Source organism: Pieris brassicae, chromosome 1 (assembly GCF_905147105.1).
Source record: "Pieris brassicae chromosome 1, ilPieBrab1.1, whole genome shotgun sequence".
Taxonomy (NCBI): Eukaryota; Metazoa; Arthropoda; class Insecta; order Lepidoptera; family Pieridae; genus Pieris; species Pieris brassicae.
Window position 1 is genome coordinate 22,001,827 of NC_059665.1, and position 23,113 is coordinate 22,024,939.

Here is a 23,113-nt window from a genome sequence, read left to right on the forward strand (position 1 = left end):
CGTTGAAGAATCAAACAGTTCAACTTAAAATTCACATCATTAAATTAACTTTATTTATTATTATCAAATATCAATTATCCGTCAGTGTGGTGCAACGAAAACGTTTCTATTAAATCCCGTTCAAACGTATTATAGTTCAATCTATCAAAAGGTCCAATAAATTATCTAAAACCTAAGTAAAAAAATTACAACAAATATTTTACAGCAAATTTTCGCAACAACTTAAGACACGGCTGAGGAAAGACTTGTAAGCCGCACTATTGGTAATAACAATTGCGGTATGTAACGATTTAAATCCCATTAACTTGATAATGTATTTTCGCTAATAATACTAAAGATTTCAAACGATATCGTGTACTTTAAGAATTACATTCGAAGCCATGAAAAAAATTGAATCTTTTTTTTATAATTGATTTAATCCTAACTGACGCTAGTACGCTTATAATTATATTATAATAACTTTTATTGAATTGCTTATAAATCCATTTGGGGGCTTGTTTTACACATGTTCAATCCACAAACTTACACATATTCACACACACAGCCACTCATTGTTATATTTTGTTTGTTGTTTAGTTTAGACGGTGTATAATGTCTAAAATACTAAACATTTTCTATCCACGATGAAAAGCTGGTGACCTGTTAATGCCTGACTTCTATAGTTCTATTATAGGCACCAGCCTCTAACCAACATGGTCAATACTTGTATTGTGTTCTTATTTAAACAATCATCATTAAAAATGATTCTTAAAAATGTCCATCTCAGCTGTTCTACTAGGTTCACTCACAAGTTTTCGGACATACTTATTATAATTATTAATACCTACGTAATTTAAATTGAAGATGAAATCTGGTGGCAGTTGCTGCCGGACGACTCTAGACCCTATTAAAGGCAGTCTCTGACCAAGATGATCAAACTAAATTTTAAAAACATGATCTTTAACTTAAGTTTAGTAAAAAAATAAACTCGATGCAATATTTCCTTAAACACACATTATATAAAATAAGTCAATCTATTAACCGACCTCAAACTGGTACAAGGCGTAATTATTACTATTACTCGAGCTACTAATTACAGAAAAGAACTTAACAAATATTATGACAACATAAACTCTGTGAATTACTTTATCCATACTAATAAAACAATAAAACATACCATCTCCACAAATATCACATTAATTTCAAAGACACGTTTTCATCACAAAGGCGAACTTTAAATTAAACCTAACACTGATGTCTAACTAACGGAGGGTAGACAAAAAAATATTTTTGTCACTATTGCGGTAAAGGTGCTCCTTCTCATTCTCTCAAATTGTGTTTACGATGGGAGGAAAGGAGATAGTGTTTCGTGACTGTCGAACATTTTTAAATATTTAGCATTGTCAATTGGACTATACAAAACAATTCATCTTAATCCAAAGACACCAACGCCATCTATGTTTTTTTGTCCCTGTCAATGTCTACATACGGCTTTGTTTTGTTCCATTCTTTTTGTCTGAGTAATTGTATTTCTTTTCTCTTCTCACAGTTGTTGTCTGGAAGTGATCGCTCGATAGCAATAGGGCCGCCAGTTGCCCTCCTTTTAATTTAATTAGGTTCGATCTTTATATTGTAATGCAACGAAGTGTTGATGTATTTTATATTTTATTTCTATTTCAGTCTTTGTCTGAAGTCGAAGGCAAAGCCCAGTGCTAAGTGCAAGATTCCCCCAGATTCCTCTTTCTCTTTATTTAATTATTTAAATACTGTTTTTCTGTATTGCAGCGAAATGTCAGTAAAAAATATACTATACTGAAATCAATAAATCTTACAAATAACCTTTTATAAAACGAAAATTATTTCAACGAAAGTTAATGTCAATATTAACAAGTGACTCGCTTAAGGTCTCAATAAATATTTTTAGCACTTTCACTGAAAAATGTCGTTACTGAATTATTTAATATGGCGATTTATATACCAAAGTTCAGAACAAGTAGCAGATAAAACTGATAAGATAATTGTTAAAAAAATTACTTGGCTTTATGAAAATCATAAACATATATATTCACTAGATATTGTGATATTTAAACAACAACACAACTTAACTACATTCTTAAAATGAGGCTGATGATAAGTGATGCCAGAAGGCTCGCAAGTGCGTTGCTGGCCTAAATCTTATGTGATTATTGTAATGTCTGTCAAATCCAACCAATTTTTTAATCAAAATTGGTTAATATATACAATACGACAATACCATATCTTGAATACATTATATCGAATTAAATTAACATTTAAAACCTCCTCCATACTAAAACACTAACATCAATTATAGGTAAACTTTAAATAATTATAAGATTAATTATTATTAATTTCATAATCAATAAAAATTCCTAGTAAATAATATTAAATGAATTTCGCGTATAATATTGTGTTTAAACAAAATAAAAAAATAAATTTAAATATTAAGAATTACTAATTTTTCCTTTTTATTTACCGCTTGTCACAATACGTAATAAAATTATCACTACGACGTCAACACACATAAATTATTGAGTTATCGAATAGGCAAACAACGAACAAAAATTTACATACTTCATTAAAAAACACGAAATAACGGTCACATCACACGCGATACTCTGCGAGCGGTCTCCGCAAAGACAGACAGGTGACTGAATGAAAACTACCATTCACCGGGCGATGCCAGAGAAAACACATAGAAAATGCATGGCACAAATTTATATGGTGTGCTTCGACTATACAAATGAGATACCTTCGTCATATTGAAGAAAATAAAAAATATTGCAAAAACCCAGAATATTTCGTTTATACAGTCCCGGTGTGACCATTAACTCTCGAATATTTTCCTCACTTACCTTAACGTAAATCGATTAATTAAATAACAAAACATTTGTTCAGGGAGGTAATCCTAACTTAACAAAATATATTTTTCAAAGATCATCCTCATTATCAAAAGCAACCTCAACCGCATCGCATATACAATTAAATACAACATATTCACGAATCCTGCCATCATATTATTTGATAAATACCTTTGGGGTCAGAAAATGCATCACACATTTCAATGTAATACATATGTACCTGTAACAAAATACATCAAGTAAATAAAAATTATCTATCATAACTTTATATGTAATATTAAAATACAGTTTATACATATATGATCTATGACAATCATACCATTCCTCGTATACTGTCTGTGATATAAATCCAAAGAATGTGTTTGTACGCACCAATTCCCTGGTCGCTAACCCTAAGGACCATGATTAGGCCATTACAACATTTGTGAGGGCTAAAATATTTTCAGAGTATGAAACCGCTGAAGCCCTAGGCATCTGAGGCAGTCTTGATACGGTGAGCACTCCATCAGCAGTAATGTCCAGCTCTTTGTTCAGTGATGCGCAGAAACTGTCTTTGATATTATTAAATCAAACGATATAAAAAGTTATTTCACCAATATGTTGTTAAACCTGATTTTTTTATTGCTTTACATATATAATATTAACAAGCCGATAAGAGATGATAACACGAGAGCGAGTCAATCAAGATAGAAGATAGTAGGGAGTCTTGTGTTTTGCATAATGATAAGAATCACGGCCACGGATAATGATAATTCAAATATTTCCTAGTTTTTTATATAAAAAATACTCCAGATAAGAGAAAATAGACGACAATTCAAATTATTCAAACGCTTCGATATATTGCTAATACAAATATTTAAAGTAACAAAATAAGCCTATGTACCTAAATCGTCTAAATTATATAATAACGAGCCTTTTTTATATAATAACGAGGCAAACGAGCCTACGGGACGCCCATTTTTAGGGGGTTTGTTTGCCGGCCTTTGAGTGAGGAGTATACTCTATATTTCAAAAGTTGGAGATCATATCTCTCAAGGAAGCTTCCCCCACCAGGAGTCGATTCCACAGCAAAGCATAAAGTGTTCATAAAAACAATATATTTGTCTTTTGTTAATATAGCTTTTACACATTAAGAAAAACACCTTTTGAACGGATTAAAGCTATGTATTATTATTAAAAACTAAAAAAAAATAGTTTTTAATAATAATACGACGTCTCGCGTGCTTTAAAAATTTAAAATTATGTAAATAATTACAAGTTTTTAATAATAATACATAGCTTCAATCCGTTTAAAAAGTGTTTTTCTTAACAATATATTTTTGTAGTAACCGAATCGTTGCATAAGTCCGAAAATATCTCTACCTATACAGGATTAATTTTATATATGCAATTAACACATACATAATAATAACTGTTATATTCAGCATAAAGTTTTACTACTTTTTAAGACCTTCTGTCGATCCGAAGTGGTGGAGTCCTGATAACCTTTAACAGTCTCACACAACCAAGCATTTCCCTCAATAGAAGAAAGAAAATTATTTATTTACTATAATAAATAACTTTATAATAATTATTAATCATATCATGAATAATAATAATAATAATAATAATAAATAGAGATTATTATTATTATTATAGAATTCAGTGACAGCAAGATGCGGCGTTTCGATAATGCTCGATGACTTCCAAGCGTATTTCTTTTTAATTCATGAAATCGTGTCTTATCAGAGTACAAATTTAAAACCATGAATAATGAAAATAACAGATAAAATAAACTGCAAAAAAACGAATCAACCAACAAGTTATACACACCGTACGTCACACAAATGTTGCATCAAAAACGAAGATGTCAATTTAAAAAGTTAGAAATCAAACAATTATCTGTAATTTAAATACAAAATGTTAAGCATCATTGTTAATCCAATTCAAAACAAATGAAACTGTTTAAATTCAACAGCCGTACATTTTTGCAATTCAAACTAATGAAACATTCGCATACATTATCTCTGTTTGTTTAATTCATCGTATAATTATTCTCAAAGAGTTAATTTCATCTTAATGGCGCCTAGATGTTTAAAATATTATATTGTATACTTTAAAATATTATATTGTACACACATTTGGCACAAAGGGTTCTATATTGAATCAAATTTTTATTCGTTCATTTAAAAAAAAAATCTTTATTTGTTCAGATATATGTACAATACAATTCAGATAGAGGCCTCCCTAGTAAGTCAGAGACCTGTGACAGGGAAGCTTCGCTCTTCTTTAAATTTACAGTTTCATCAACCAACACAATTGGTTTTAAAAAAAAATATATATGAATATATTATGATGACTATGTAATGTGTTTGTGAAAGACGAAACAAATGTGTGCGCGTGTTGCATGAAAAGATGGATTAAGGAAAAAATTATATTAGATGATTTAACAATGCTTCTGTTTTGTTGTAGTTGAGTGTACCGAGCTAATGGTTTAAAGTTGTTTTACATTTGTTCTATGTAAGATTATGAAAGGTAAGGGTTTTATTTCAACTATTATAGAGATAAGCTGAGCGATTGTTGTATTGATTACGTGATTATATTGTTGTTTGTATTATCAATGTTTTTTGTAGTGATGATATCCCTGGTCGTGTCTGCATGTTGCAGGGAGGGCACGGCTTTTCATACTTCAATTTGTCATGACAAACACATGCTATACTATAGAGCAATCAAACTTAAAAACCTTAATTTAATGATAAATTAATTCAAGCGTACGTATACTAATTATTTTATTTTAAAAATGTATGTACACGCGTTAGGAGTTATACATCTTTGACGTAACAAGATAAAATTCTCTTTAAAAATTTTACGCCATTACGCTATTACGCCTATGTTACGTTACGTTTGTAGAAAAAACGACACTAACAATAGAAAAAAAGTTATTTATAAATTGAAAGTTTTCTTAACGCATTATCTAGTTAAATAAAGTTATATAAATATTTCTACATAATTAAAGATTTTTTTTATTTTAAAATGTTGACTAAAGCTAACTTCAGGGTGACGGTTTGCGCGCGCATCGTAAAAATTTACTCTCATCATTTTTAACGCACAAAAAGGAGTATAATCTCAAAATGCTTGAATATTGTTTACAATTGGTATGAATTCTAACCTGTAGATAAAAACTCACTCTCGAGCCGCACAAAAATCTATAAACAAAATTCGCGGAGGACTCGTCCAACAATTGTTTGAAAATAAAATACATTAAGAAGTCTTATCACAATGGCATTTCATAAATTCTTTCAACAGTTTGTCGACCTTGAACATTTATTACTATTCAATACCAATCATGTTGGTCGTGAGTTTGAGTTATGCCTTACGAAATTGTTACTGTATGAATAGTCTATCGGTCTCATCTAGAACTACTCATTGGAGTGTATTTATGACCCTTTTAATGTACCTATCAGGGCAGAAGCCTGGTGGCTTCAGCTAGCGACTGTCATCACTGAGGTCGCAGGTTCGATTTGTTCGATCCGGCTGTGCACCAATGTAAATTATTTCTATATACGCATTTAAGTGGAAATGGGCGGGCCACACCGCCCCCAAGAACAATGGCAGATGGACAAGGAGGGTAACAACGTGTAAGGGCCACCAGGAAAACGTGGCCCTCTTGCACGGTGCGCTAACGAGCTTAAGGAAGAGGTGGCGCGGATTGGGAGAAAAATCCTCAAAACAGAGAGAGATGGAGCCAATTGTAAGAGGATTATACTCAATAAGAGGTCCTTGAAATAAAAAAAAAACTTTTACTTTATTTTATTTATTAATTTTAAGTGTGTGTATATTTTGTAAAGTTTTCAAAGAATAAATGAGGCTAAATTATTATTATACGCATTAAACTTTTTTCGAACAATGAAGGAAAACATCGTGTGAACACCGGCTTGCCTCAGACCCAAAAAAGCTGCAGGCTGATTACCTACTTGCCTATTAGAGTGAAAAATGGTCATGAAACACATACACACATCTGAGGTCCAGAACTAAAAAGGTTACAGAGCCACGCCATTTATTTTTTACGCGTTTCTCTACCTTGAGACCAGTAATGAGTTCAGGTCCTGAATGAGCATTAGTTACTGCTATGTGTGAAATATCCACTTGTTTTTACAGACTTAAAAATCTACGTCCTGTGATAGGCACTGAAAGGCCTGCATCTCATCTAAGGAAATAAGCAGCATAAAACAGATGCAAAAATGTGTCCGAGCTCTAGCAGCCTATCACTTCGCACAGCTGAACACTTATATTTCTAAAATATTTTAGAGTTTATAAAGCCTATGCTTCTCAGAGCTACAGCATGCAGTGGGATGTCGCTACCACTGTATAGCAGACAGCTTTGGCTAGACCAAGCCCCGCAGACCCGGCATCGACCTCGACATCCAGGCGGGGGCCTGCGTATCGCCTGAAGCATTCTATGACGAATGTTAGTTTAAAAATACTACTAGTTTTTTGTTTATACGTTACGCATATATAAAATAAATACATCACAATATTATAACTATTGTTCGGCATTAAGTGAAATTCTTCGTTAAATAACATTAGTAATTTCGAAAACCTTATTAACGAATCGTAAGAGTTAAACTTGTCCCTTTCCTTTACAAAGTGATTTGTGAGAGAGAAAATAAACAACGTACTGACCGGTAATCATTGGCATAGATCCGGTCGCATCTTCATTGTAATCTATTAAAATATGTACAATTGCACAACCTAGATTAAACCATAGATATATAAATTATTCTTTCTTGGCTTACGAAAACATTTTAAGTAACCTTCGAGATCCTCCAGACTAGCTATTTGTACCAGCAAACATTAACAAATACATTCTAAATGTAAATGAAGAACCTCCAAAAATTTATAATAAATATTATTCTAATTAATATTGATGTTCATAAGTGCAAATTTATATGAATAAGTGAAATGTTTTTTTTATATGAAATAATCTAAGCCCGAGAAACCTGAAGAAATCTTTGAAAAGTAACTTCATCACATCATGAAAAATTCCCATAAATACTACGCGCAAGGTTTTAAATTAACGTTATAATTTAACATAGTTCATAAGATACTATATATCAATGTGGATATTGCTTCGTGTAGACACAGACAGCTGTAAAATATTTATTTTTACAAACGGGCAGAAGCCTCATCTGATGTTAAGTGATACCGCAGCCCAAGGACACTTTAAAAACCAGAGGCTTCGCGAGTGCGATGCCGTTCTTTTATTAATTGGTACGCGCTTTTTGAAAATATATACGATACTCCATATAACTCACATTGGTTACCATAGAAATTGTAACACTCGCTCCAGTTCTACCGAATTACGTATTCAAGAGCCCTATGCACTGATGGCATTGCACCGTGAACTCATTTACAAAGAGAATGACGACATTTGTGAAAGCATTTCTATGTATGAACCACTGACCATGACATTTTCTTTTAAATGAATAAAAGTACGGTGTACACAAAAAATACCCATAATACATTTCGAGAGAATTTCTTTTTTGTTGATAAGACGTAAAAAAAACGTATGTAACATTTTATTTTTAGTTAGTTAACTATTTTTTTCTACACTTATTATAATGTATTAATGAAAAGATAATACACCTTCCTTTGCGACAATTATACGCACGATAGAATATTATAAATATATACGTATTAGAAAAAATATTTAAACTATACTCTTTATTTAGATTGTTAATTTTTACTATTTTTATATCTTCTATTATTATTATTACATTATATTTCTTTTCTTGCGTCTGAGGCGGAAACTAACTATTGTGGTCTCTGGCAGAATGACCAGCGCTGTGGATCTGCTCGAGGCTCCACAATGCTGAACCAGGGCCAGTTACAATCACAGCACGCGACACGCACACATTACACACTTATACGTAAAATTTTATTTCCGTAATTTTTTATTATTATTATTTTGTGTGTGTTATTTCGTTAATAATGAATATTATGTTATGTCATGTTTTATGTTAGAGTGCATTATTTAGCCACACAACACATCCTATAACATTTAATTTTAAAGCATTTGAAATAACTTAAGAATACAAAACGAACCACGAAGACATGTTCCGTTTGTCTATGATTACATATAGACAAACGGATATCGTATGATGCTTGTCTATGGTTGGTAATCGAATAGCTGCCATAATAAAAAAATACCAAACATTTCTGTATAGAAAACTTAGTAAGCGCGCTCGCGTATCAGGAACTTAACGAAATATGTATACAATATAATTCGCGATTTTTCTTATGGGACCGGAAGTAAACGAGCAGTAAGTAATAAACACTTTGAATAACCGCAATATAATAAATAACTGATAACCGCCGCCGGACACCTGCAACGCCGGGGGCTTGCGGGTGTGTTGCCGACCATTAGAAGTGAACTAAACAAATTGTGTATGAAGGCGTTCTAGCTATCAAACACTGACTTTACCATTGAAGAAATTATCAAAAAGTTCGTTCTGACGATAAAATGTCAACACTCAGCGCTAACTGGCTATTCGCTGTTAGGATAGTTGTATGTTATAGTTAGAAACGATTAAAAAACACGTATTGACACACGAGACTCAAAGGCGACTATTGAACAATTGCAATCAAATAATTATAGCATACACTGCGGAAGTACATTATATCTACTTAATTCAACCAAAATTAAAGTCTTCAACGTACAATGTATGCAAATCCGGCAAGCGTCACTAATTCATTGCGTCAAGTGAACCTAATAGAGTAATTGTATGTTACGTAAAGTGAAGCACGCAACAATGCAACTGCACATCCAGGGCATTGTGGGTTAATGGTGCTCAGGGATTGACAGCCTTTGCAACTGTGATGAACTGTGAAGACATTTTATTACAGGAAATATGCAACGTGTTAAAAAAATGTTGGCTCGACCAATTTAATTTAATAAATATTTAATTATTATAATTTTGTTAACATAGCTCTTACACATTGAAAGAAAACACTTTAACCGGATTGAAGCTATGTCTTAGTATAAACTTATAATTATTTTACATAGTTTTCTTTTAATATATATATTTAATAAGAATAGTGTAGCTACAGCGTGCGACCCTCATCCGTCGAGGTTGACGATGAGGTTATAGGTTCGATGTCCGGCTGTCCACCGTCTTTCTTTCTATGTGCGCATTTAACATTAGGTCGAATGGTGAAAGATAATATCGTGAGGAAACCGGCTCGCCTTAGACCCAGAAAGTTGACAGGCGCAGGAGACTGATTAAAAGGTTTTTTGATAGATCAAATATTCAAGCATTTTTTTAAAAATATACTAAGACATCATGAAACGTGACGATCTAGCCTAAATAATAATAAATTTACGCTTAACTTAATTTACTAATAAGAATATTTAACATAAGAAATTATCCAATGACACAACTAACAGTCTCTATTACGGGGAAGATACTGTTATCAATTTTTTCACTTACCACTGTTAAGCACTTAAGACTAACTTGCACTTGCACTAATTCACTAAATCAAATGGTTTTGTCTTTTTCAATCGTACCACTAATCACTAGTGTGTGTCAAAAAGTTGTAGAAATTAAATATGAACAAAATTCAACTTAAAGTACGACGGCTTCAACTTCAAAAAAATACTACATCTAGAATTAGAACCAGCACTTCATTGGCGCATATTATAATATCAAAAATAATCCGATTTTAATACGATACAAAACTTTTCCTTGAAGTTCTAAATCAACTGTCGTAACAATATACTTGACCAATGTTCGCGAGCCCTGACAATCGTTGAATCGATAAAAACCGCGTGTAGTGTTGATTGTAAACGTGTGAATTCGTGCCTCTGTATACAACTGTATTTGTTGTTTTTATAAAATTTATTTATCTTAACCTTACCCAAATACAGAGAGTTTATAAATTACAGATCGTATAAGTTAATTTATATATTTAGTATGTTTATTAATAGGCAATCTGAGAAATTGTTTTATGTATATGATTATACACTCAACGATAAAATACATGCTTGTTCTATACTTGATTTACACTATTAAACAAAATTTCCAATAAGACCCTAAGATCCCTAAGTTTCCTGAGATTATCGCGCTTTAAATAATAAATAGTTCTATCAATCTAAGTTGATAGATAATATACGAACGTTGAGGAAACCTGATGGCATGTCTTAGATCTAAAAATCGCAGGCGTGTGCCAGGCTCAGAAGTCTGATCACCTATTTGCGTATTAAAAAAACATACAATAATCACCCAACAGATACAAAAATCAAGACCAAGACCTAGAGGTTGTAAAGGTAGTTAATACTTACTATTATTTTAATAAATGTACGTAAACCAATCTACGGTGGAAGACCTAACTCATGTAGCAACATTAAGCAAAAGCTAAAGACATCGTAACATTATTCCTTTTTAACACCGCAACAAATCGATGTTCAGCCATGCGCTTCCGCGTACTATTTTAAGCTTCGTGTAAATATGGTATCTAAAAGGGGCAGCTTAAATCCCCATAGATTAGAATATATTTCAATCCAACTATTAACAAAATGAAGCCAAATAAGATGTACCAATTTTGAAATCAATAATATTTTCAAAATTGTAAAATATCTAGCAAATAGCAAATCATAAGCTGAAAATATGTATTGTAAAACCTGAAATATGCTAATTCCCGTAACCAATCACGAAATGGACTAAATTATAGTCGCAGAATTTACTTTCACTCGTTTTTTTTTTTAATTAGCATAATGCTGCCTTTGCGTTGCCTAGAGATCTCTCTCTGCATCGTCTACTGCATATACCATGGGAGTGTTCAGGGGAGATGTTCCAATGAATACCAGCAGTTGAGTTTCATCACTCTCAAATTTCACTGGTATCAGCTCGACCTACGTCGTTTCACAACCAAGCGTTATTTAAGGCAGATTTCCACGCACTTTGCCAAAACAACTGCCCACTGAAGTACTTCCGAACCAATTCCACTAGGGTCCTTCTAGAAGGACACGAGCGTACCAACGCCGTCGCGATGTCTTTGGCATTGATTGTATCCATGGGCGGAGGTATCACTTAACATCAGATGAACGTCATACCCCTTGGTGCACTGTCCTATAAACCGATGATATGTTTCTGAATTATACTCAAAACCTTTAAACAAGTTGTTTATATAAAGACCTATCAAAACAAGAACAAAGGGCCGTAACGTCCAGCCAATTTTCTTCGTTTTTTTCAACACAAAGAATAAGAGTTTAAGATTCCTTTGTGCCTTTTAAACTGAGCACTGCCGTCATATTCATAAATAACTGACTCTACAATTTTACTTTGAGTCATTATTTTCAAAAGGCTTACATTCCCAATGTATTTGAACTGAAACCTTTTTCGTTCAGTTTAAAACATTTTACCTTCTTTAATCATCATATCTATTTTATAAATATATTTTCTATCTCTTATGGAAAATTGTAATCGTATCCCTTTTTATTATTATTATTTTCAATATATATAAATTTGACGCTTATTTAAAGGATCCTAAGCCTTGGGATTTGCTCCAGTTCAATGTACAATTAAATTGAATTGTTTTGGCTTTCAATATTTCTTTTTCATAATATGTATGTGTAGGTTAAAGATTACTGATATATAAACTTCTTGCCTACCTTATCTAATTTAATACAATTTTTTTCACATTGGTTTCCTGGAGGAGATCGCTCGAAAGCGATAAGGCGGCCAGTTGCCCTCCTTACATTTAATTATGTTCCATTTTATATTGCAATGTAAATACAAGAACAGCTTAATAATTTATAATCAATCAATATGACAGAAGATTCGAAAAATTAACCACTCAATTAAAATTGCTACACTCATTTAATATGTATAATTTTGACAGTTTAGTTGCTACAAATTCGATTAACAAGGTCGTAACATAAATTATTACGTTCGTCCGTTCATATGTATATCATCAGCTATTAAAACACTAGACAATATAAACCACGTCCATCAAAATAGAAGCATGTGTCTACCTCAGTAAAAGTAACTAAACTAATTACATAGGCTAAGTTTTCATACCCTATACTAGTACCAGATTAAAAAGATATGTTTCATATCATTTTTTTATCCACATTTTTGGAGTTTACTCCTTAAGAAACGATTTGAGTTATAAGGCCCGGTACGGAAATTTTATGAGGAGTAAAATCAAGTGTAACACGAAAAGTTGAGGCGTTACATAGAAAGAGACAAACATATATATCTGTAGGATTGAACTCATTCTCTCTCTAAAATTGGATTTGTATAAATTGAACACAATTATTATTGTTATTATTATTATTTATATTGTTTTGTAATACCCTTTCTTGAAGTAATTTAAATAATCCGCATAATTACAGATATATGTTTGTTTCTCTTATCATTTTAGCAGATGCGTTCATTTACCCTTTTTTTCTATTCGATATATATCATAATTATCGTTCGTAAGGAGTAAACTCCAATCGTGCGTCGTAGCTGACACACACACACATTTTTTTCATGGACATTGTAAAAAGCTATCAATAATCAAGGCGACAAGCGTGGTCCGAATCTTCTAGAGAAAATATTCTTTATTTTTATGTCACTTCTATGTACCTAGGATAGTCTGTCATTAAACTACTTTGTCTCAATTTCAAAACGTCTTATAAAACTACATCTGTCAATCTCTGTGCCGAAAGAGAACCTTCGTGTTAATGTCATGTCAATGTCATGTTGACAACACTACGTCATTCGATGAGATTTTTTTTTAATAAATGCAATCACGCTATCCGCACAGACAACCTACTCACTTATCATATTGTATGCTAAATATTCTACAGGGGCTAGAAATATTATTGATCACCAATCCTGTCTTACAAGGAAGTCGCGTATATTTTTTATAATACCATAGTTATCTTGTGAAATCGTGCGTAATTAATACATACTGACATCGTGACGGTATTTATTTAAATAGTTTAATATAATTGAATAGTTTGGTGTGGTATTACAAAAATGCATGAAGCAGACATTAAATAATTCCTGTGTTAGTATAATAGTCGAAAGTGATATTTTCAACTTACTGAAATTCTTATGAGCAGCCCCGCCCCAACACATACATATTACGTTTATCGTTAAATTACAGAAACTTTTCAGTATCAAATTTTTCCTTTTTAGGAAGAAATTAGTAGGAAGCCGATAACGATATACATAGTAAGTAAAACATATAATAGAAAACTTAAATTTAATTAAATTCCAAATAATACTTATAAAATTTCCAAAAGCACGCCTTAACAATCAAATGGAGGCGTGTGAAACGCTAGCGTAACCTATATTACCATTTGTGATCGCAAGTTAAACAGTAGTATTAAATAAAGTTATTGTTAAAATTAGGGTCATTAAACTCTAAATGATAACATTTGACAAAATACCCCACGCGTCAGGACATTACGTGTCTAATCCATTTTATTTATCCACCGCGTTCTAGTAATGGCTATTAAAACAACTTTAGGTTATTTTAACCACTGACAAGTTCATCGCCCGTCTAGGGAATCAGTGCCAACTGGGATCACATATATAATTAAAAATTGCATTCTCTAGAAGGCGCTTATCTTAAACAACTGTAATGCCGTATGCTAACATTAAAATGTGAGATTATTATTCTATCTATCTAACTAATCAAACGATTAATATTTTCAACAAGATTTTATACATCAGTTCATGTCACATACGAAAAGGTTGTGGGTTTGTTCCCGGCGTAACAAAAATTCGAGATTCCATATTGCTGACTTACTTGTCTATAAAAATAATAAAGCAACAACCTTTAGAATACACATTTGATGCAATTAGATAATTCGTTATAAAGCAATCAAAGTATTATAAAGTTTATTGCATCATAAAATTGATTAGTTGATTACTAACACGACATGTGAAATGCTTAAACCACTTTCACGAGATTAGTTTGCAATCGGCTTACTTGCATAATAATGTGGTTTACTGAGCACACGCGATAAAAACAATTAGCTTTTGAACCTTTTGTTCGAGAGCTTTTGTTACAAGCTTCGGAATACGAAACTCGTATATCTATATATAAAAATAACAATCAATGGCGCTACAACCTTTTTAGGTCTGGGCCTCAGATTTCTGTATCTGTTTCATGATCATTTGTTCATCTAATAGGCAAATAGGTGATCAGCCTTCTGTGCCTGACGGACCCCGTATACATTTTTGGGTCTAGGGCAAGGCGGGTTCCTCACGATGTTTTCCTTCACCGTTCGAGCTAATGTTAAATGCACACACAGAAATGAAGTCCATTGGTGTACAGCCTGAGATCGAACCTACGACCTCAGGGATGAGCGTCGCACGCTGAACCCACTAGGCCAACATATATATACTTCTCATTAATTTTACGATAGCGGTTTATACGCGGAAACGGGCATGATTTCTTACACAAAACGAAGGCATAGGTTGATCACCTTATTTGATGACCAGAGCTAAAAGGTTGTTCCGGATTTCTTTTTGTTCAATAATTTATCAATAGTATTTTTGATCGATATATATATAACATTTTATTGTATTTAAGATTTGTATGATACATTGAGCGTTCTGAAATTTCTCGCGTTTTATTCGCGTGGAGGCGTTACACTTACAGACACGACAAATATAATTCGAAACATTGTGGATTTAGTTCAAACAATTTTCAAAATAATAAACATCAGTATTGAACGTTGCAGCAGCGTTGGCCTAGTGGCTTCAGCGTGCGACTCTAATCCCTGAGGTCGCGGGTTCGATCCCCAGCCGTGCACCTATGGACTTTCTTTCCGTGTGCGCATTTAACATTCGCTCAAAGCTCAGGCTTGCCTTAGACCCAAAAAGTCGACGGCATGTATCAGAAGGCTGATCACCTACTTGCCTACTAGATTAACAAATGAACAGATACATATATCTGAAGCGCAGACCTAAAACGGTTGTAGCGCCATTGATTTATTTTTATTTATTGAACGCTTATAAACCAAGGGCCTGAATTCCAATTGCTTTGTTAAAAAAATCACATCATAAGAAATAATGAGTTCATTCGTTAGCACCATTCAAATGTAAATCTTCATTTACGAACCACTTATTTCTTTTAAAAATATAAAACCTTTTGCATTTTTTCCTTCTCGATAAGGATGTCTTTAAAAACTGTATAACCGTAAATTACGTGCCTCGGCGCATACACGTAAGTGTTCAAGTTTAAACAGGACGCAGACAAAAGCTCACATTGTCTTGTCAGTTGTAAAAGAAATTCATGTTATTAATTTATTACTGTTTCAATGTATGAAATAATTCCCCAATGTGGTAGACGTTTTTGCGTCTGTCTTATTAATAATTCTTTAGGCAATTGATATTTTACATACATTTCTGTTTGAAATGAACTCATTCCTACACCTTACAACGAAGTGCTATAAACATGCATTGCATTGCCCCGATTCGAACACACAATTTTTTTTTACGACCACTACGTAGTAGCCTATCGGGCACGCAGTCAGTCAGATATGTGACCGAGTAGCCAGGTAGCAGGGGAGTGTCGAAGTCTCCCCTTTCTTAAAAATGGAAGGGAGAAGTGATGGTAGAAGAAGTCGGGGACAATCGACTATCTGCTGGTCTGACAAAATGAAGACAATTATGGGTTAATGCCCTAAGATAATGCTGTGGAGGAGGCAAGTCGACGTATCGGCCAGCGTTTCGACACCGGCAAGTCCTTCAGTAATGAAGACTACGAAAAAGAAGAACCAACTTAAAAAACCAAAGAAGTGTATGTTTAAGCAAAGCTCCACCATCCAGATCAGGCTATCCGAATCTTCAAATTCCAAGAAAAAGCCAAATATATAATTTACGATAAATCCCCGTCCACAAATGAATAATGGTTTAATACATATAATCTTATATGACCAATCAATAGAAATACGGAATATTGTTAATAATAATAGTTGAGACCCATTTATTGCTTAAAAACTTATTTATTTTAAGTGTAAAAGTTTCGATGAAATATTGTTGTTTTAATTAATTTTGGAGTTTTAAAAGTATGTACCATTAATATCCTTGACACTCACATCCTCTTTACAGAGCCCATCGCCAAATGAAGTAATACGCCACGACATTAATATATTTATCTTCATAATGAACAGTGCAAACTTTCTCTTCCCAAATGGCTATCATCACATAATTGATGCAACTTTTATAAGCCTCTTTATGCAAAAAACAAGTTTATATGTCTTTTATTATTCTCACTTTCTCGCAATAACATGTGGTATAAGCCATGGGTTGTGTATAGACTATTAGTATTTTAAGGACAAAATTTATATTTATTTTATTAACAAAGTTATATTTTAAGTATATATAAATGTGTAAAGAGAAATACACAAAGTATTGTCTTTTATTAACTTTTACAGGTTTAAAGAAAACACTTTTTTTACGGATTGAAGCTATGTATTATTAAAAACTTATAATTATTTTACATAAGACGTTTCGCGTGCTTTTTCAGCGTGCGTGGTCACGGTGACTGAAGACGAAAGGTGTTGAATGTCAAAAAGTAACACAGCTGTAGAAAAAGATATGTAAAATAATTATAAGTTTATAATAATACATAACTTCAATCCGTTAAAAAAGAAAATAACACAATTTGGTGATGTAAGTCATGGGACAGAAAAATATAGGGAGGCCTTTTGCGTTACTTAAAATTATTATCATATTGCCTTCAAGATATCACAGTATTTGTACATATAGTTATAGAATTATTATTAATAATTTAAACAGGACTTATTAATAACTATAAAAAGCCATTATTCATCCACATCTAATTGACATACATTTAACAAAAATATCAGAAGCGCTACAACCTTTCTAAGTCTGGGCCTCAAATCTCTATATCTTGCACGCTGAAGCCACTAGGCCAACACTACTCGATCAAACTCACACTACTCTAAGTTGCGACCCCTGTCCGGGAGAAAGCCTCCTGCATCTTTCTCCAGCCTATTTTATTTTTTCCATCATGATCCAATATTTTTCCAGAGCCTTTCGATGCGGTCGACACATCGCTCTTTTGCCCTTTGTTCTTTTTCCTTTTGGACCAGTCGATTCACGAAATCGTTTAAATTTCACCAACAGAGCATCCAAAACGGTCATAAGTATTTTCCCGTAGTAAACAGCGCCTTTACAGAAACAATGATATAAACACTTCAGTAGAAAAAATACGCTTAACAGGCATTTAGGTCTACTAGAGATTCTTTACCAATTTACCCAATCGAGTGGACCTGAGCAATGTGTACCTAAAGTGCACTGTCTTGTACACTAGATGTGAAAGTATTTGGCTACACACTACACTTTCGACGTATTTAAACCACGATTGAATGCCCCGTGGCTAACTGATTTGGTACACCAAAGGTACCGAGTTCATCTCCAACTTAGAATTAAATTTAAAGTCTACAATCTACGGTATAATATTTAGTTATTGATCAAAAGGCTGTGCTTTTTACAATAAGTGAAATATGGCCAGTTTTAAGTTGAATAAAAAAAAAATTATTGTAATTCATTTGAATTACAACATTGCATTCATTATCATGCATCACTTTTACCAACTCAGTGGACAAATAATTTAATGAAATTAAATAAAAATACTACAATTTTTGCCAACTTATGTAAATAGACTTCACTCAAGCAAAATAATCTATGTAATCAAATGCTATGCTAATATGTACCAGGAATGTAGGTGGGAGCTAACATTATCCAAATCGAAGTATTAGCAAGTATGATTAGATAAAATTAGTGCTTGCGAAACTTAAACTTGTTTACAAAAAGTTATGTAATACTTTATCTTATATATAGATTAGCGAATAAACTTGAAAATTATAATACAAAATACAATTAGAAATCCTTCAACGTTTAGTAATTGAACATTGAGTGTAGCGGGGAGAAAACAAATCAAAAATGAATCGCAATTTCGAGCTGTCTACTGCACATAACCCTTACAGCAAGATGAGGTACCAAACGAAACCACACACAAATTCAAGAGCCTTAAATAGCAAAAAAATTCAGTTATCTGCATTTATAGTTAACTAAACTGGGTATATTTGAGGTAAGGTAAGGTGGACTCAATTTCCGCACTTAGACGCGTAGTTGGTCCGTTGTGCGTAAAAGTCCTGGCTAACTAAGCAAGCCTAACTCCTTCCAGAAGCACAGGCTTCGCGGAGCGACCTCACTGTTCCGAGGATTTTTGTGCGTTGATTACCCACAGCCTCGCATTCCAGGACTACGTGGGTGACTGGTTCCTCTGCGCTGAAACAGCCTCTGCACAAGGGGCTGTCTGTTGCGAATAGTACAAAAAGATGTTTATTAAGGAGACAATAGCCCGTGATTGTCCCTATCATTGTTTTAAGATTGGTTCTTTTTAGGTTTAGAAGTCGCTTAGTAAGTTGCGGGCTCACAGCCGGCAGAGCCATTTTAGACTGTTTGCAAATGTTGTTTGGAGTCTGACTATGTGTTTATCTTAAGCTTTTTTAAATAGAACAGGAAGAAAAGAGGCAGGAGGCTCGCCTGATGTTAAGTGATACCGCCACCCCTGGACACTTTCAATGTCAGAGGGCTGGCGAGTGCTTTTCCGGCCTTTAAAAATTGGTTTACTCCACTGGTTTAAGGCCACTAAGTGGAATTGGTTCGGTAATACTTCAGTAAGCAGCTGGTTGGTTAGTAATCGCTCAGTTGCATAACGGTAGACATCGAGGTGAGACGGATAGAGTTTCATATTTCCACCTCGACTTACAATGTTTGCTTGATCAAATTCAAAAACATAAACAGATCTTCAATTGCAATCTCTTCAAAATAAAATTGTTCTTAGAATCGGCATACAATTAATATTTAATTAAATATTTTTTCAAATGTAATCCTGGCATCAGTTTTCTGAATCACTAGGAGAAATCCCATCCTCAAGTGGAGCTATATATAACGAGCGGTCCGCAAGCAATTGCATCCCGGCTCACCCATTAATATTGTAAATAATAATACTATTGTAGCAGGGGCGTATCTCGCGAGACGCGCAACACAAATAACTTTATGATTGTATTTTATGCACATCTTTTTAGTAACAAACATGTAGACAAGAAAATATAGGAGATGGGAAAAAAAGTCCCTGAACATTATGGTAGGGTAGTAGATTGAAAAAGGCTTCAAACTACTGAATCACAGTTCCCCATGCAATTAGTTGAGTTTAACGACAAAACCGGCGACGGCCTGTCTAGGAAGCAATCGTTAACCCATGTCACGTATATAACTGGGTGAGGAGGACACGTGAAAGTCACTAGCAATCAGGTGCTACACTTTAGGACGGCTTTCTCTTAATTTTCTTTTAAATCACTTATTCCAAATTTACACTAAATTATTGGTTGTAACAACTTGATCCAATTTAAAAAAAAAACGAAGCATTCCGAAGCATATAGTCTGAGTGAGATGCAATTACAGAATTAAAATATTTATGTTTAAATGTTAATATCAGACCATATTAAAATATTGGCGAGACATTGCTGACATCATGAATTTTCTCTATAGATAACAATAACGCTAGAACCTTTTAGATCTGGGCTTCAGATTTCTGTATCTGCTCCGTTATCATTTCAAGCAGGCATTCAGCAGGCAGGCTTTCGAAAAGGCAAGCAGGTGACCAACCTTTCTGCCGGGCATGCCCGTTTCCACGGGATGTTTTGCATCACCGCAAGAGCGAGTGTTAAATGCACATATACAGAAAGTCCATTGATGCACAGCCGGGGATCGAACGACAACCCCAAGGACGAGAGTCGCACGCTGAAGCCTAGGCCTATAATACTCTGATAACGTTAATATCAGACAATTAGAAAAAAAGTATTGCCGACACCATGCACCTTATTGTACATAAAACTCAAGAGTTATCTGTTTTTAAATAATATTACTTCCGCTCAAGTGCGCTCACGCACCCCTACGATTGTCGGTACGGGGGGCGGGTGTACCCTCAGAACTTTCTGTCATTCGTAGGGATAACTGTACCCACGCCTAGCGTTAGGCAACTCAATCTTGTAGTTTAACATCGAACATATTCCAAAACTTGTCAAACAATAAGACACGTTGAATCTATTGTATTTAGTCTTTTATTCATTTTGCACGACTGGATATTAATTTTAATAATAATAACGCTGACAGTTCTTGATTGATGTCTCCTATAAAAAAAGTAGTAAATCACTTTGCTCTATTGTCAATAGTTTCCGCAACATTCGGGATATAGATTTGTCTCTAGTTATAAACCCCAATCAATGCATACAAATCTTTCATCTTTATAGTGTAGAAAAGTAATACAACAGAGCTATTCATTATAAAAATTTGTAGGCCATGATTATGTATTTACAGTGAGAACGTGCTCAACACACCCTCTCATTAATATCGACTACTAGATTATTTATCAATTCGATTTGATAATTACACTTCTGTTTATTGCACAATTTCTTTATATGATTGGATAGTGAGTGATAAGTCGGAAGTTACTTCCTCATTTCACTAATGGCTTTATACTCTAGTGGACAGCGAAAATGGCCTAGTTGTACTCAGTAATTAATTATCCAATAATTTATCGACTCTCGTAAGTAGTTTTTTTAATTATTAATTGGTCACGTCTAGGTATTCAATTTTAATGTACTTTTTTTATAAAATCAGTGTCGCTTTAACTTTTTAGGTCTCAGATTTCTGTATGAGTTTTATGATCATTTGTCAATCTAATAGACAAGTGGGTGTCCAGACTCCTGTGCGTCACACACGCCGTCAACTTTTGGGTTTAAGGCAAGCCGATTTTTTCTCTCGATAGTTTTCGTTACGTTCGAGCAAATGTTAAGTGCGCACATACATTATTATTATTATTACTATGCCAACACTTAACACTTTATTATATTAACATTATTTTTTGTATATTTTTAAAGAACACTACGACACATGAGTTCAATAAAATGTTTCTAAATGTAGATAGTTATTCCAAATTTAAAAAAAAACAGCGGAACTCGACAAAATAACGACCGGAACCAAAACAAAACCCTATCGATTACCGGTGTCCCGTGTCACCTTATTATTAACCACAAAACTAACCTTAGACAACGAGTGAAGCCTGTTAACATTAATCTTAGTCCACCTAATACAATGCTTTGGACATAGGGTTGCCTTGTTCAAAACTTTAAAATAATCCTTCAATTAGAGCTTTATAATGTTTTGTAGTTTTGTAGGTGAACTACTTATACTATTTCAACAATATCGCATATATACAACACAATTGCATTTAAATATCTATATAGAAAGTCGATTTTTTTAATATTCCATTTATTGCATTTATATGTGGCCTACCATAGTTGTATGTGTTGCCATGGTACGGTTATTTTTACTTAAACATTCCGTAACCATAGTAACGGTGTTTGTATAAATAAATTGATAATTTTGACAATGCCGCATTAAGAGAAACATTAAGATTTTTACATACAATGCAAGTCAATGACTAGAAATGCTTACGCAATGAATGCATATTTATAGACCATATACACTGTACAGCCTATCTCAGAAACAGCCCTAAGTAGTCTAGACACAGCTAAGGGCGTTCACTTCATTGGCAATTCAATTTCCTTTGCAATTTTCTTTTCATTCACTCGAGTTTTTCTCGGTGTTTTTGCTTCGACATTTAAAATTCCTAGAAACAACTTCTATTTGAATTCTAATCGAACCGCAAAAACTTTAACTATATAATTATATGATAATTTATTTTCCTTTAAATATATAATTAGATTACAATTTAACAGTTCGGCTGTCAACTTGTAATAGTCGACGGCTTGTGTCAGGTACAGAAGGCTGACTGACATCTACGTGCTCTTAATTTTTGAAGTGAGTTTTTTTATCACGAAACAGACACGGAAACCTGAGGATTGTAGGGCCACTACTTTTTTAGTATGACTTATATAAATGTAATCTGTATGTTATATTGGCTATAAGTAATATTTTCTTTTACCAATGTATCAGTGTGCCGAGCGTTGGCAAGCTTTTATAAATAAATAAATATGATATTTTATATAGAATGTAGCACCATACAATCTTTAACCATACACTTCATCTCACGGAGAAGGAAAATACCGTAACCAAACGTAAATAAGGCGTATGTAGTTTTCATCGGCAAAGCACAGCGGAATTATACAAATCTATTTATTATTATAAAAAAGTATTGAGCTGCAGCAGTGA

General features: G+C 33.4%; 1 protein-coding gene across 7 annotated transcripts in view; it reads right to left on the minus strand.

The window, feature by feature from the left end:
* The window catches only part of LOC123720347 (disheveled-associated activator of morphogenesis 1), a 112,421-nt gene that overhangs the window by 73,030 nt on the left and 16,278 nt on the right, over positions 1-23,113 (minus strand). For 3 of the 7 annotated variants that reach the window (XM_045676956.1, XM_045676931.1, XM_045676915.1), the window contains exon 1: positions 1,157-1,175. The exons of 2 other annotated variants lie outside the window; for them this stretch is intronic. Coding sequence is in view for 1 of the 5 variants with exons in the window: in XM_045676939.1 (XP_045532895.1) it covers positions 1,157-1,159 (3 nt within the window). In the remaining 4 variants the exon portion in view is untranslated. Of the gene's footprint in view, positions 1-1,156; positions 1,176-2,571; positions 2,636-23,113 lie in introns of those variants that run through there. 2 more of the 7 variants (XM_045676923.1, XM_045676939.1) reach the window with 2 other exon arrangements.